This window comes from Mastigoproctus giganteus, chromosome 9, assembly GCF_048544385.1.
Source record: "Mastigoproctus giganteus isolate SK-2022 chromosome 9, ASM4854438v1, whole genome shotgun sequence".
Taxonomy (NCBI): domain Eukaryota; kingdom Metazoa; phylum Arthropoda; class Arachnida; order Uropygi; family Thelyphonidae; genus Mastigoproctus; species Mastigoproctus giganteus.
In genome coordinates this window covers 101,600,547-101,617,036 of record NC_143583.1, presented here as the reverse complement: position 1 = coordinate 101,617,036, position 16,490 = coordinate 101,600,547, and the positions used below count along the sequence as shown (strand labels likewise).

The 16,490-nt window shown below is 37.2% G+C and overlaps 1 protein-coding gene across 3 annotated transcripts in view; it reads left to right on the top strand.

The window, feature by feature from the left end:
• Window positions 1-16,490, top strand: part of rb (adaptor related protein complex 3 subunit ruby) — a 445,832-nt gene that overhangs the window by 391,212 nt on the left and 38,130 nt on the right. For all 3 annotated transcript variants that reach the window (XM_090381955.1, XM_090381954.1, XM_090381953.1), the window contains exon 23: window positions 6,019-6,201. In XM_090381955.1, the coding sequence (XP_090238081.1) occupies window positions 6,019-6,201 (183 nt within the window). The remainder of the gene's footprint in view (window positions 1-6,018; window positions 6,202-16,490) is intronic.

Genomic DNA, 16,490 nt, shown 5'->3' with positions numbered 1-16,490 from the left:
CAATCAAAGAGGAATCGCAAAGATGTGTTGCTCCACAATGGAAATAATTGAGTCAATTCCACTAGCTCACTCTGTGCATTTGAAATAAACATATGAGAACTTGAAATTGTTCACAAATATTAAGTATGAAAAACAAGAATGGTTGTCTGTGCTTACTTTAAAGTTATAGGCATGTTACTTGGACACCAATCTAGTACACAAAAATGTTTTTCTTTTTGTGTGAGTGGGGGAAGAGAGAGAAAGAGAGAAATAGTATGGGATTATTTTTGCAAATAACCACCTACCTATGACTTCATAGATTATAAAAAAGTAAAACTAAAGTTCATCACATTTTATGAAAAATTAAAAACAAATCCTGGATGTGTTTTACTTCTACTATCAATAGAAATATGGATATCACAATTTGGAACAAAATGAAAACAACTAAGTGGCAAATCCTTTTATACATCAATAATATGCTGGAATGTATAAATAATAATTAACACCCAATCTAATTACAAATGCTCTTATGAAAACTTCTGTAATTTTATTAGCAACATCCTCATGTGCAACCCATCTGCAAGTGCAAAGCACTAGTGTGTTAGCTGTCTGATGGCACCAGGGGTTTCTCCATCTCCACACTGTAAGAAAAATGCAAACTGAACTTTAATTCCACCTGCAATTCATGTTATCAGCATTTCACAACATAAGAGTTGCAACAAGCACCAGCCAAGCAGCAAAAAAATTCTGCTGGCCCAAATGGTGTACCCTACCAAATGTCCTGAAAATTAGTGTAAAATCTGTATGCATCTTTAGCACTGTACAGTAGACTCTATATGGAAAACTATCCAGTACATGCAGTACTCAATAGTATGTGTTCCTTTTTGAAACTGGATAAAGATCACTCTAACACTTTAACCCAACTCTACTGACCAGTTGCCCCTGCCAGTTGTATATGAAAAACATTAGGAAAAAATGGCAAACAGTAGGCTATCATGGTTTGTGGATACACAGCAGTTGTTAAGCATTTTGTGAAACTAAATCATCCTTAGATTTTATGATAAAAGCAGATGCAAACATCCATAATGCCTTCCTTTGAAATGAACACCTAGTTATTGATCTGCTTTGACATGACATGTTGTTATGGCATTTTACAATATTCTTATATTTATGGTCTGAGATGCCATTTATCAAAATTAATTAAGAGCTTTCTAAGCCATAGAACTTTTCAAACCGGACATCAGAATATCATATCAAAAACATATGTGATAGAAAAGGGAGTTCCTTGAGGCTTGGTCCTCAGTGTCCCTCTGTTTGCAGTAAGAATCAATTCCATAACTAAAAAAATACCACACAAGTTGAAATATACCTATATTCACATAACTGTGCTATATTGATGTTACCCTTAGAATATGGGTGTCTCTGTCTCATAGACATTCTCTTTCTCCTGCATTCCTTTTCTTTAGGTACTTTCATGGGCACTGTTCTTCTGAATTCACTTCTATAATATTCCCTCTCTTCCAAACCAGTCTGATCATATACCACAACCAGTCAGCATCCTTTTACTGTCCAACGTAAAACTCATAGAACCAACTTTTATTGTTATTTGTTTATCCCTTCAGCTTAATTTTTACTGGAACAGCCTCCTTTCACACACATTTCCTGAAAATGACATTCTACCAAAATTCAAATCTGATGTCAACTCATCAGATTTGAATTTTGGTAGAATGTATTTCAGTATTCATCTTTTCAACCTCCAACCCACACATGGTACTAAGTGCTATAGGTACTAAGTACTATAATACCTTTTTGTGTTTGGGGTTTTCATATATAAATGGACACATTATTTGAAATGGTCTTGACAAAATAGATCTACATATGTACTCTGAGCAGCCCACATGGGGGAAAAAAATAGATCTGAAACATTCTCTCTCTCTCTGTTTTAAAGAGAACAGAATTTCCTCTATATGCAGCACAATCAACACATAATAAATGTAACTAAATATGACACAGCCACTCTCAAAGAACTCTGCTGGTAGCGGTTCTGGCCAGATAGCATGGAAAGCATATTAGTTTCCTTCAGTATGCTTCCTTGTAAATATTTTTTCTATTTTTGAAAAAAGGAAAAAATTACATAATGAGAGGTCAGATGAGCAAGTGGGGGGGATATTATATTTTCATTATTTAGAGAGCTTTTTTTTCCATAGGAAATTAGTCATTATATGTGTGTGGGTGTGTATTGTTGTGCAATGACTTCCACTTTTTTTGCAGCCCGCCATTCTTGATGCTATTGCCAAATTGCCCCTTGCTTCTTAAGGATTGAATTCATAATGCACAAAACCATGATAGCCAAATATATAACTTGCTTCTTGCCCTAATGGTAGCCGAGCATTCTGGTCTCTTGCCAAAGCTATTGGCCGCAACTTTTGCCCATCTTTGCTCCCACCTCTGTCCAAACCAGATGGTTCTGTTGCCACTTCAGCCAAGGATAAAGCTGACCTGCTAGCATCCCATTTTTCTTCCAGCTCATGTATTAATGATCTTGGTAAAACACCTCCCACCATTCCCAACATGCTCCATTCAATGCCTCCTGTGGTCTTCCGTCAAAAGGATATCAGAAGGATTTTGATGAATCTTGATGCTAAGAAAGCTCCAGGTCCTGATGGTATTTCTCCACTTGTTCTCAAAACATGTGCTCCTGAACTTATTCCTATTCTTTGCCGCCTTTTTTCACTTTCTTATTCCAAAGGTGTTTTTCCTTCTGCTTGGAAATTTGCTCATATCCAGCCAGTTCCTAAAAAGGGTGACAAATCCCTCCCATCCAATTATCGTCCCATTGCTATTACTTCTACTCTTTCTAAAGTAATGGAGAAATCAATTAACCGCCAACTCTTAAACTACCTAGAAACCTTCCGTCTGATCAACGATCACCAGTATGGATTCCGTCAGTGTCGATCCACTGGAGATATTCTGGCTTATGTTACCCATTTATGGACTAATTCAATGGAAAGGTTCGGTGAAACACAAGTAGTTGCTCTTGACATCTCAAAGGCTTTTGATCGTGTTTGGCATAAAGGTCTTCTAAACAAGCTTCCATCTTATGGTTTGCCAACTGTTTTTAGTAATTGGTTATCCAGTTTTCTCTCTGATCGCTCACTGAGGGTGATGGTAGATGGCTCTCTGTCTTCTAACTTCTCCGCTAATGCCGGTGTCCCCCAAGGTTCAGTTCTTTCCCCCACTCTTTTCCTCTTGTATATGAATGACCTTCTTCCATTGACTGGAAATCCTATCCATAGTTTTGCCGATGATAGCACATTGCATTCAACTTTCCATTTTGAGAAACCTTGTCCTGCTCAATCAGCTTCAACTTCTCGAAAATTTGCTACCAATTCCTTAAATGCCGATCTTCAGGTAATTCTCCAGTGGGGCAAAGACAACTTAGTTGATTTCAACCCTTCTAAAACTCAGTCTTGTCTTATATCTCGCAAAAAGGATTCTTCTACTCCTATGCTTATCTTTAGTGACACTCCGATTTCTAGGCAAAATGATATATCTCTTTTGGGGATTACCCTGACTTCTAATCTCTCTTGGCACAAGCACATTACAAATATTGCTTCCTCTGCATCTAAAAAACTTGGTTTTCTCTTTCGCTCTCGGCGTTACTTTTCTTCCAAACAGCTTCTCACTCTGTATTAATTGCAAATTCGCCCTGCCATGGAATATTGTTCCCATATCTGGGGTGGTGCCCCCAAAACTTCTCTCCGGCTTCTTGATTCCATTCAGAAGAGGGCAGTTAGGTTAATTAATGATTCATCTCTGACAGAGTCTCTCCACTCGCTTTCTCATAGACGCACTGTTTCTGCTGCATGCCTCTTCTACAGATACTTCCATGGGCACTGTTCTTCTGAATTGGCTTCTATAATTCCTGCTCTCTCTTTCAAAACAGTCTGAACACGTGCCGCCACCAGCCAACATCCATTTACTGTCCAACTTCAAACCCACAGAACCAACTTTTCATCTTCCTCACTTATTCATTCAACTGCCGTTTTCTGGAACAACCTTCCTTCATACGTATTTCCTGAAAATTACAATCTACAGAAGTTCAAGTCCAATGTCAACAAATATCTTCTTTCATCTTCTTAACCTCAAACTCAAGCACGGTACTAAGTACTATAGGTTCTAATACCTCTCGTGTTTGGGGTTCTCATAAAAAAAAATATATATACAGTGGATTCTGGTTATTTGGGCCACCGGTTAATCAGGGCAGCCATTTATTTGGGACAAATCTTAAAGAACAGAACCCTAATCAAGAAAATAGCCAGGGTTTTCTCAGCTTAATTGGGACAACATGCCGTTTAATCAGGGCAGGAGACCACAGCACTTGAGATTACCCTACGATTGTCTTGACCATACCACTTGGTCCGGTCGGATTTCTGGAGATCACAACCATAAGACAATAAAAACAATTAGCAGTTTCAGGTTTATTTGGCTTTTCTGTTAGTGCAATCTTATATAATATATAAAAATTTACTATCCATTTATAAAATATAAATGGATAGTAAACTTGATCTTATTGAATTTGCGATAATACCAACAGCTGGAATTCTGTGGGTTTTTACATTATAATGTGTTTCCCCTTCCATGAAATCTTCAATCATATAAAAAACATAAATAAATTTTCAAAATCTTCTCTTCATTCCTATTTTTTAACTTTTTACTCCATTGTCACTTGCGTGTATTGTGTTAGTTGCAATTTGTGCGGGCCGTGTTCTTTGTTATTGATTGCTTATCTTTTTTACTGTTTTAAATTTTAACCTCTTCCCCAAATGTCAGTGAACAGAAATATCAACTAGTTGCTATGTACATATAACAGTATGTATTAATCAAGCTATGCACTTAGACGTAAATTTATTTTTATTTTGCTAATCTGTGTAAAATATTCTTCTGATTTTCATGTATCATTTAATATTTTAATTGGTAAGGTAATAAAGAATTAATTTGTGCTTAATATATCTTTACTTTTATAGCCTGTGGATAATATTCCTCCTATTTTCGCTTATTAGAATCGCTGTTTAATAAAATTAAAATTCAATTCACAAACATGATCACAATGACTGGCACTTGCTACATATCGTATAGTGATCGGTACTTTAGTATGGTGAGTCCATCGTAACGTGAGTTGATTGTACAGAGAATCAATCATAAAGCGGGGTCCACTGTATTTTTAACTATTTACTGAAACTTCACATAATTGGGGCAACCGCTTAATCGGGCCAAAATGCACTAGTCCCGATGTGTCCCAAATAACTGGAATAAAATCAGATTGATGATTTGTGTGTTGGTTATAGAGCAAAGATTTAAGTGTCATCCCCAGTGATGATGTGTTTTATTGAAAAACAGCTCATTATTAAATACTGTTAATCAGTTTCCGCAAATTTTTATCCATTTGTTGCATTGATCATTGGTAAGTATCTGAGGCACCATACATTAAGTAGCCTAATGCATGTTCTAATCATTGCTTAAAATTCCACGACAGCTTCTCTGTGAAATGTTTAAAACTTCTACAGCTTTATCAATAGTAACACAGCACTTCTGATAAAAGAATTGTCCAGCTGCTATGGATACTCTTGCTTCGTGTTTAAAGCATGCAAGCAGTTAATGAATTTCCAGCACAGCCATTGTCTGCTAAACTTTCTCTTCCCTCTTTGAATCTACAGTGCCATTGAAATATAGTAGTATGAGACAGAGATCCACTCTGCAAACCTCACTCATCATTTTTATTATTTCAGAAGCAGATTTCCCTATGTGTAATGAATGTTTAACAAATTTTTATGTACATGTTGATGCCGGATGAGATTTACAATTTCACAACAGCAAACTGTGCTACATTTATTGACTACAGCACTGCATGGCAGTCCAAGAATTTCTTGATCATACTACGTACATGCAGATAAAAGCTAGTAATCATGTATTCTTTGCGTGCTTTCAGATTCTTTTCTTCTTTTTTTTGTTAATTTACATATTTATTTATTCTTTAAGGAATCTTGGAGCCAAATAAATCAGCTTCTGTGTCACTAGGAATTGATCATAATGAAACTACACAGCCAGCTGTCTTTGAACTGAAAACAGAAAAAAACAGCCATATACTTACTATTAAAACTCCTTTCGGTGAAATGTTGCAGCCTGTTACTATTTCCCCAGATGACTTTCTTCTTTTACAGAGTAAGTAGTATTCATTTATTCATATTGCTTAAGTATTAAATAATTGTTTATTATATATATAACCAACTGAGTTTATTATTGGTTTATTTAGTAAACCAATTGTCTGTTGCTTGTTGAAAAACAAGATATTGCCTATTTAGTATATTGTCTTTTCAGTGTAAAGTGTGTTATGTGTGGGGTGAGCTTCTCAGAAAAAATGAGAAAGTATTTTTTGTTGTTTTAACAACTGCATAGATTCCAGCCAGTGAGTCTTTTCAGGGACATGTTCCTGATATGACAACAAAATAGTGATAAAAAGTCTGATATTTTAATTTCCCTGCTTTGTTCTAATAAATTTTCTAACTCTTAGATATTCTTTAGCCTATCAAAAGAAACAAATCTTTGTTGGAAAGATTTCAGTAATTTTTTCTGTAATATTATAGACGTTTCAGCTTCCCATCCTTTCAGAGTTTCACATGCTTTGTAACATGAGGTGAGCCAAAATCTGGTTGGGAACTTTAATCAGATGTGAAATAAGTATGAGACATGAAGTAAGTATAAGGAAACACTTAATTTCAAGTTTCATGTGCATAAGCTCCCTTAGTTACCATGCAGATGTGTCAGCAATATTCTAATTTTTCTGTTGTGCACTCTTGGATATATCGATTCACATTATTTGTTACTACAATGTGCAGCTGCAACCCTAGGCATCAGCTCTGGGAAACCAGAGCTATGGAATTAGTCTTGCAGATTCAAAACACTTTCCTGGAAATATTGTGCAATGAGAAGAATGGGCTTCTATGTGGAAATATGGCAATGAGCTGTATTATTGAAAACCATGCCATCATCTTTGTGTTGGAGGCTAGGCAGGCAAAGGCAGGTTATGAGAAATCTTTGGCAAAAGAAGCAAAGTAAAACAGCAAAGAGCTCTTTACTTATGTAAACTCTAGAAGGGAAGAGGATGAATCAGATTGGTCCACTTGATATCAATGGTTTGACTGTTGATGATCCTGCTCAGGTAGCTGACAAACTGAATGAGTATTTTGTATCTACATTTATGCATGAGGAGTTATTCAGAGAAGGAAATGCAAGAAGTTTATCAAACTATGGCAGGGAGTTAAATCATTTTGTAATAACTGAGAGCAAAATGGCAGAGAAATTTTTGAAGTTGCACCTGGGGTGGATGGGATCTATCCAGTTATATTAAAGGAAGTAAGCAAACCCTTAGCCGTAATTATGAGAGCTTCCTCAGGCTCAGGGGAGGTCCCCATAAACTGGAGATGTGCAAATATTACCCCAATTCACAAAGGGGGATTGAAGGGTGATACAAGTAATTTCAGACCTGTTAGTTTAACTTCTGTTCCAGGAAAAATAATGGAGTCATTAGTTAAAGAAATACTACAGGATCATCCAGACAAGACTGCAGTTATAGTTCAGACACAGCATGGGTTTGTTTTGGGGAAGTCTTGTCTAACAAATTTGATTGGATGCAATTATGTGGTCACAAAGGAACTAGATTCCAAAAAATAATTTTGATATCATAGACTTGGATTTTGGGAAAGCTTTTGATACTGTTGCACATGGAAGACTACTGTACAAATTGGAGCAGTATTAAGGGCAAATTGCTGCTATAGATAAAGGGATGGTTGAGTGGAAGAAGACAGAGTGGTAATCAGTGGACTAGTGTTATTAGTGGAGTCCCCCAGAGTCAATTGTTGAGTCCATTGTTGTTTTCTGTATTTATTACACTGTGACATGCATTCAGCTCTGTAACAAAAGAAACATAAGAGTTAGAGCAGTGAAACCTCTGGCATATATTACTAGATAAACAACAATACAGTCAATAAAACATAATGTTCATAGAATATACAGACGTTCAGAGGAAAAACTTTTTGATTAACCCTTGTATACTTGGATGTACAGTAATCCTGAGAGCATAGTAAACAAATTTGATGAATTTGTACTGGTTATGTAGTAAAATCCAGACATTGTAGGGATATTGGAGACATGGTTCCACCCAAATAAGGGATGCGGAATTTGAATATATTGAATATATTTGCATGCAGACAGGACAGGAGGAGATTTGTCCTTACTTCAGAAATACATAGAAACTAAGGAAATGCAGTTGATGTGGGTGGCCAGTGCAATGTTGATTCAGGTTGGTGTTCCATAAGCACCAGGAAAACGAAATGTTACTAGGAGGGTGTTTTAGGCCAAATTACTGTAATGAGTATAATAATGAAAGGCGCCTCCATAGCCAGGTGGGCAGGAGCGGCAGTGCGTAGCACACGTTTCTTGATTAGACCGGTGTTCGAGCCCATGACCACCAAATATGGAGGATGCGGAAAGGTCAGGGAATGACCACCGCATGTCCTGGAGCAATATGGCCTTAGTTGCTAATGCTCCTAAAAACCAAATAACAAACAAACACTTCTTGATTAGACCGGGGTTCGAGCCCGTCACCACCAAATATGGAGAATGCGGAAAGGTCATGGAATGACCACCGTATATCCCGGAGCAATATGGCCTTAGTTGCTAATGCTCCTAAAAACCAAATAACAAACAACAACCAACAACAAACAAACAAACATAATAATGAACAACCATATAGATGGATAAAGTGGGTCAATAAATCAGAATGTCTTATAATTGGAGGATTTTAACTTTCCAGATATCAACTGGAAACTTAGTTGCTCACTCACATAGTAACAAGACTTTTCTGGATTTATTGGATGACTTTATTCTGATTATCACCAGTAACTCTTCATGCAGTAGGGATATCTAGATAAATATTCTGTTAGGGGACAGTGATCACAATGTATTGATGTGGGATCTGCTTAAAGATATAACTATTATCAGAGGTAAAGGGGAAGGATTTTGCTTTTGTAAAGATGACTACAGTGGTCTTGGGCAGTTTTTAAATTCTGTTCAGTGGGACCAACTGCAATTTCTAAATGGGAAGAATTTAGGGAAGTCATCATAGAAGTTAATAGTTTTTTTTTTTTTTTTATATATATATACCAACTAAGAGATACTGACTGTTCAAGGCTTAAACCTAAATGGAAGTCAGACAAACTGGTTAGACTAGTGGCAGAGAAGATAAATTTTCAGAAGATGCAGACACTTACAGTGCAATCAAATCACAAAGGGAAGTAGGCAAGCTAAAGCAGATTACAAGAAGTCTCTGGGAAAGAATGCAAGAAAATTAGCAACAACTTCTCTATGCTGACACTAGAATTAAAGGAGTGAATTGCATTGGCCCACTAGATATTAATGGTAAAACAGTTCATGATACTGTTAAGTTTTCTGACAAACTGAATAAATATTTTGCATCTGCATTCACACATGAAGAAATTTATAAGGATAGGGATGCTAGAAGTATGTCATATTCTAACAGGGAGCTAAATGATTTTTTGATATCTGAAAAAAAAATCGTTGAAGTTAAAAGTAAATGATGCAAGAGAGGCAGCAAAAGATATAAAACAAATAAACAAGTCATAAATATGAGAGTATCCTGGGATTCAGAAGAGGTCACTATGAATTGAGATATGTGAATGTCTCCCCAATTTACAATTGGGGGATCAAAGGGTGAAGTGAGAGATTACAGACTTGACTACTGTTCCAGAGAAAATAATGGAGTCCCCTGGTTAAAGAAGCAATGCAGTTCTATCTAAACATTAAGGGAATATCTTGTCTGACCAGTCTGATTAGATAATGTAATACAGTAATTGGATGCAAAAAATAATTTTGACATAATATACTTAGATTTCAGAAAAGATTTTAATATTATTCCATATGAAAGGCTGCTGTGCAAATCGGAATGGTGTGGCATTAGGGTCAGGTTACTGCTATAAAGAAAGGGATGGTTGAGTGTGAGAAGACAGAGTGGTTATCAGTGGGCATGGCTCTTCTTGGACTTTTTTTTTTTTTTTTTGGCTGGTGCAGCCTAAGCCATAGGCTTTCTTGCACCATGCGGCCATTACTAATACTAATGCTATTAGTGGAGTCCCACAGGGTTCATTACTGTGTCATTGTTGTTTTCAGTATTTATTAATGATATGGATGATGGCATAAAAGGTAAACTGCAGCCATTATCAACCCACTGCAGGATGGAAGCCTCCTCAACAATTCATGTTGAGAGAAATGGACCATAATCCACCACACTGGTCCAGTGCGAGTTGGTAGATCAACCTTATTTAGCAGTCAGGAGCTTGAACCCTGGTCTACTCAAGGAGCGTGTACTTGGGCTCCCGCACGCCTGACCCACTAGGCTACGACGGCCTTGCTGGGTAGCACATACTAATCTCAGAATAACATACCAACTGTGTGGTACCACACTCAAGGTAGTAGAGAACAAAAGAGACTTAGGAGTAATTGTGCATTCAGATCTGAAGTTCTTTAAGCCCGTCAGGTTTTGTCAGTAATACAGTGAAACTTCTCCTAACGACACCTCTCGTTAACAGACATCTCTCTACAACGGACATTTTCAAATTCCCAAACTCACCTCTATTGGTTTTAACGTGTTTGCAGCTTCTGTCTAGCGGACATTCTCTGTAACGGACGCGGACATGCAATCTGCACTGTTTCGTTTAGATTAGCACTTAATATGATCTCCCCATAACGGACAGCGGGCGAGCTTACGGCCCTTTTTCTGTGAACTTTTCTTCCACGTATTGCCTCAATCGTGTGTTTATTTCCTACTTCCGATTCTCTGAATTTTATCAAGGTTTATGTCGCGGTTCTAAACCCTTTTTCAAGAATTTTAAGGCACGTGTAAAACTTCTGATGAATTCGGTGTGTGCAGGGGGGGGGGGGGTATGGTCGGTCTTTCGTCTTTTCAGTTTCAGTTTTCAGTTTTGTTCAGTGTCATGTGAAGTGCACAATGCCTTCTCGTAAACATTTAACTTTAAAAGATAAAGTCGAACTCATTAATGCGTATGATCGGCAAAAAAATAGTGTTCGCAATCTCGCTGCAAAATTCAAAATCGGGAAGACGCAGGTAAGCGACATCCTAAAGAAAAAAAAATGAACTGCTCAAACAATTTTGGCAACATGGAAATGATCAGGTTCAAAAATCATTCCCGAAAACTGTTGGACTTCTAATTGACAATGTTACGTATGAGTGGTTTTGTCGCGAACGTGCTAAAAAAATTCCCATTAATGGGCCTATTATTAGGGAAAAGGCTTTGGAAGTTGCGAAATCTATGGGAGTAAATGAGTTCAAAGCTTCTGTGGGATGGCTAGACAAGTTCAAAACTCGGCATAAAATTTCTTGGAAAACCGTAAGTGGTGAAGGTGGATCTGTTGATACTGGGGTTGTAACAGAGTGGATGGTCAAATTGGAAGATTTATGTCGTGATTTTGAAGCTAAGGATATTTACAACTGTGACGAAACAGGGTTGTTTTTTAAAGCTCTTCCTGAAAAAAACAATGAGTCTAAAAAACGAAAAGTGCCAGGGCGGAAAAATTTCTAAGGAACGCTTGACTGTACTATTGTGTACAAATATGCCGGGAGACTTTGAACAACCTCTTGTTATAGGAAAACCACAAAATCCTCGTTGTTTCAAGGGCATAAAGTTGAATCTTTTGAATGTTGACTGGAAGTCTAATAAAAAAGCGTGGATGACACAAGATATCATGAGCGAATGGATAAGTCATTTTAACCAAAACATGATTCGTCAAAACAGAAAAATTATTCTTTTCATGGATAATGCTGCATCTCACCAGCACATTGAATTGTCCAACATTCAAATCGTTTTTCTGCCACCAAAGGCGCCTCCGTAGCCAGGTGGGAAGGAGCAGCAGTGCGTAACACACTCTTCTTGATTAGACCGGGGTTCGAGCCCGTCACCACCAAATATGGAGGATGCGGAAAGATCAGGGAATGACCACCACATATCCCGGAGCAATATGGCCTTAGTTGCTAATGCTCCTAAAAACCAGATAACAAATAACAATAACAATCTGCCACCAAACACATCTGCAGAGTGTCAGCCCTTGGATCAAGGGATAATAAAAATTTTAAACTTCACTACAGAAAATGTGTTTTAAGATATCTCATTGCAAACATGAACGATGTAACATGTGCGAGTGACCTTGCAAAGAAAATCAGCATCCTAGATGCGATTCAGTGGATTTCCTCTTCAGTAAACGCAATTAGAAAACAAACTGTCGTGAACTGTTTTGTAAAGTCTGGCTTCTCAAACGCAAAAATTGAAGTTGTGAACAGCAATGTGGAGCACCAAGAAGAACAAGAACTTCAACATCTATTGATAATGTACGATACTTCAGCTACAAGTGACCCTGGCTACAAAGATATAGACTCGAACCTCACTACAGAAGATGGTGCTATAGATATCAACGACATTATCATCGATATTTTTCAAGAAGTTCCTCATGAGGATGAAGAAATGGAAGGAGGTCATTCTGTAGAAGAACATATTAACGACGAACCACCGATGAAAATAGAAGAAGCGCTCATACAAATAAATCGTTTAAAAATGTTTTTCGCCGCTGAAGAAGATACTGAAGGACTTTCGATGGTTTCTTCACTCCAAACAAGTGTTGAAAACAAAATTATCAGCCGGAAGAAGGTGCAGAAGAAAATAAGTGATTACTGTATGTATTTTTCTTAAGATAAAGTCATAATATGCATAGCACAATTGTATGTATATTATTTACAAAAATATTGTGCAAAATCTGTATATAATTTAATTTAATTTTACATTAAACGTTTAACGATTTTTCTTTATCTCTTGTGTATGTAATTGTATATTATTTACAAAATATTGTTCAAAATCTGTATATATTTTAATTTAATTTTGCATTAAACGTTTAACGATTTTTCTTTCTTTTTTTTTTTTGTCTCCCTCAGACTTCTTGTTAGCGGACACTTCTCTCTAATGGACACATTTTCGTTCCCCATGGCTGTCTGTTAAAGGGAAGTTTCACTGTATATAGGAATTTTGCTAGCATAAGGTAGTAATTATTCTGCTGTATAAGGCATAAATATAAATTGAGGAAGGATGTGGTTGTAGGATAGATAGATTAGGAGAAATTTGCTTTCAGCCATAGAGTAATTGATTGTTTGAACAAACATTTTTTGCTACTGCTAATGTATAAGCTTGCTTGCTTTCGTCATCTGCCACTATTAAAACTAACACTGAATTACTAATTGAAGGAAATATGTTGGGGAAAAAACTGGAATCTTGGATTATTTGCTAGCAGCTGATGGGTAATGGACTCAGCGAGAGGGATTGGAAGATGGAGATGCAGTTGAGTTCTGTCCGTCATGGACTGCCATGTAGCAGAAAACATGTGATAATGTTGATAAGTCCTGTAAGCAGTACATACATTTTCTAATAAATTAGCTTCATAAAAGTGTTTTAATTTTACATCTCACCAACAATTCAAATAGCAGAAGACTACTATACACTAAATATTATATAAGGAGCAAGGGAATGATGCCAGCAGTGGGGAAGATAGATCACATATTTGCAACACATATAACATACCCAATATCCTTCCTAATGAGATAGAACATGCATTGAAGAAAATGAAGAACAAAAAGCCCTGGGTGAAGATTAAGTTACTGTAGAGTTGTTAAAATTGGAAGGAAGAGACATGACACAGAAACTGGCAAGACTCTTCACAAAATACATTAGGAAGGCATGACCCCTAAGGAGTGGAATAATGCAATCATAATTTTGCTGCATAAGAAAGGAGACAAATCAGAAATTGAAAATTATAGACCAATTATCTTGTTATCCCACATCTATAAGTTGTTTACAAGAGTCATCACTAACAGATTAGAAAGAATACTTGATGAGAATCAGCCAAAAGAGCAAGCTGGCTTACATGAAGGTAATCCATAGTTGACGGGATTGTCAACTATGGGTCACCTTCATGTAGTATCACAGCTAATGGAGAAAGCAAATGAATATAAAATGCCACTATGCTTGATATTTATGGATTATGAAAAGGCATTTGACTCCATACAGCATAAGGTATTGTTTTGAGCACTGAAAAGACAAGGTGTAGACACCCCATACATTAATTTTGAAGAAAATATATGAGAATGCTGCCTCCTTTATTAGACTAGACAAAGACAGTAGCAAATTTAAAATTGAGAAAGGAGTTTGAAAAGGGGAGACAATATCTCCAAAATTGTTTACTGCTGCCCTTTAGGAAGCTTTCAGAAGATTGGACTGGTCGCAGAAAGGAGTCAATGTGAACGGAGAGTACCTAAACCATTTGTTATTTGCAGATGACATTGCGATCATCAGCCATGATCCTGAAGACTTAGAGGAAAACCTTAATCAGTTATGCAGAGTTAGTGAGGATTTTGGACTAAAGGTGAATATGGCTAAAACCAAAGTAATGATGAACAAGTATGCCACAGAAAGGGATATAATTGTTGGAGTAGAAATTGAAAAGGTGGATTCATATATGGTGCCTTCCGGATAATGGGACCACAGGATATTAGGACTAAATGAGAAAGAACCGAATAAAATGCATAAATTAACCCTAATTTACTTTGTGTGTTAGGACCAGCGCGTCATTTATTTGAACCAGTAGAACCAATTTGGACTAGGGGAAATAGTAGGGGGGAAAGGGGTGATTTTAAAGTGCTGTTAATTCCGTGCACGTACACTGCATACACCAGTGGCAGCTTATTCAGTAATTGCCTTGACTATTGAAGTGTCCCATCTGTGGTGTAGCGGTAGTGCTTGTTCCAAATTTTTGAGCTCTGCAGACCACCAAAGCAACTCTTCAGACCCCTGTGATAAAATGCATTTCTTACACAGACCTACCTACATATTGTAATGCGGCCTCCGTAGCCGTGTGGTCAGGAGCGGGAGTGCAGTAGCACATGCTCTTTGAGTAGATTGGGGTTCAAGCCCCTGACTGCTGAATACGGTCGATCTGCCAACCCGCACTGGACCAGCGTGGCAGATTATGGTCCATTTCCCTCAGCATGAATTGTTGAGGAGGCTTCCATCCTGCAGTGGGTTGATAATGGCTGCACTTTACTTTACTTTTTACTTTTACTTATTGTAACCTCATTTACTAAAAAAGGAATTATAATTGGACACTAGGTACATTAATCAAGTACATATTGAATACCTGTGATAGTATAAGAATTGATTAACTTTTTCCGAAAAAATTCAACTAGACGTGGTTCATTCTAAGATAATTCTTTTTTTGTTTATAAGCAGGATGTAAAAAAGAAAAGATCTGACATTTGCCAAGAAGATTGCCTTGCTAGACAAGATCAAAAGCCAACCACCTAACAGCACTCAACGGCAACTGGCAGAGACACTTAGAGTGGCAAAACAACAATTGTGTATTTAATTAAGCAACAAGATTAACTACAACATGCTGGGCATCACATGAATGGCAGCAAGGAACTTCACAGAAAAGGAAGCGAGAAGGAAAGGTCCCCGATGTAGAAGAGGCACTAAAAGAATAGTTCTCCATCTTAACTGGAAAAGGCTTACATATCAGTGGCCTAATGCTGAAAAGTAAAGCAGAGGAGCTTGCTAAAAAGCTGGGGTGAAATGATTTCCAAGCGATGGATGGTTGGTTGTCACAGTGGAGAGCTCAACATGAAATTGGGTTCCAGAAAGGACATGGTGAGAAGGGTATTGCAAATTTTGTAAGTGCCGACTGTTGGAAATCAACGATGTTGCCCAATTTGCTTCAGAAATTTTCTGCTGATGACATTTACAATGCCGATGAAACAGGATTGTTTTATCGTTGCATGCTGGATGGTTTATTGGTCTAAATTTGGTTGGTTCAAAAAAAGGCTATGGATTGCATAACTGTATTATGTGGTGCAAACATGTCGGGATCTGATAAACAGAACCTTTTGGTGATTGGAAAAAGAGCAAAGCCGTGATGTTTCAAGGGACTTAGGCTGGATGGGTTCCAGTTATCTACCTTTCTAATAAAAATTCTTGGATGACATCTGAAATTTTTTAGCAATGACTAAAGAATTGGAATGCTGAACTACAGTGGAACTCAAGAAAAATTATGTTGCTTCTTGACAACTGCGCTGCACACCATCACTTTGATTATCTGAACAACATTCAAATGGAATCCTTCCCATCCAGGACAACATCCTTGCTACAACCCATGGATATGGGTATCATAAAGAATCTGAAGGTGACAGATCGCACAAAGCTGGTTAACTATGCACTTGAAGCCATTGACGAAAATCTCTATACAACATTAGCATTAGTAGAGGCATACGATGCAAGAAAGCAAGCTTATGCAGCATCAGCCAAAAAAAAAAAAAAAAAAAAAAA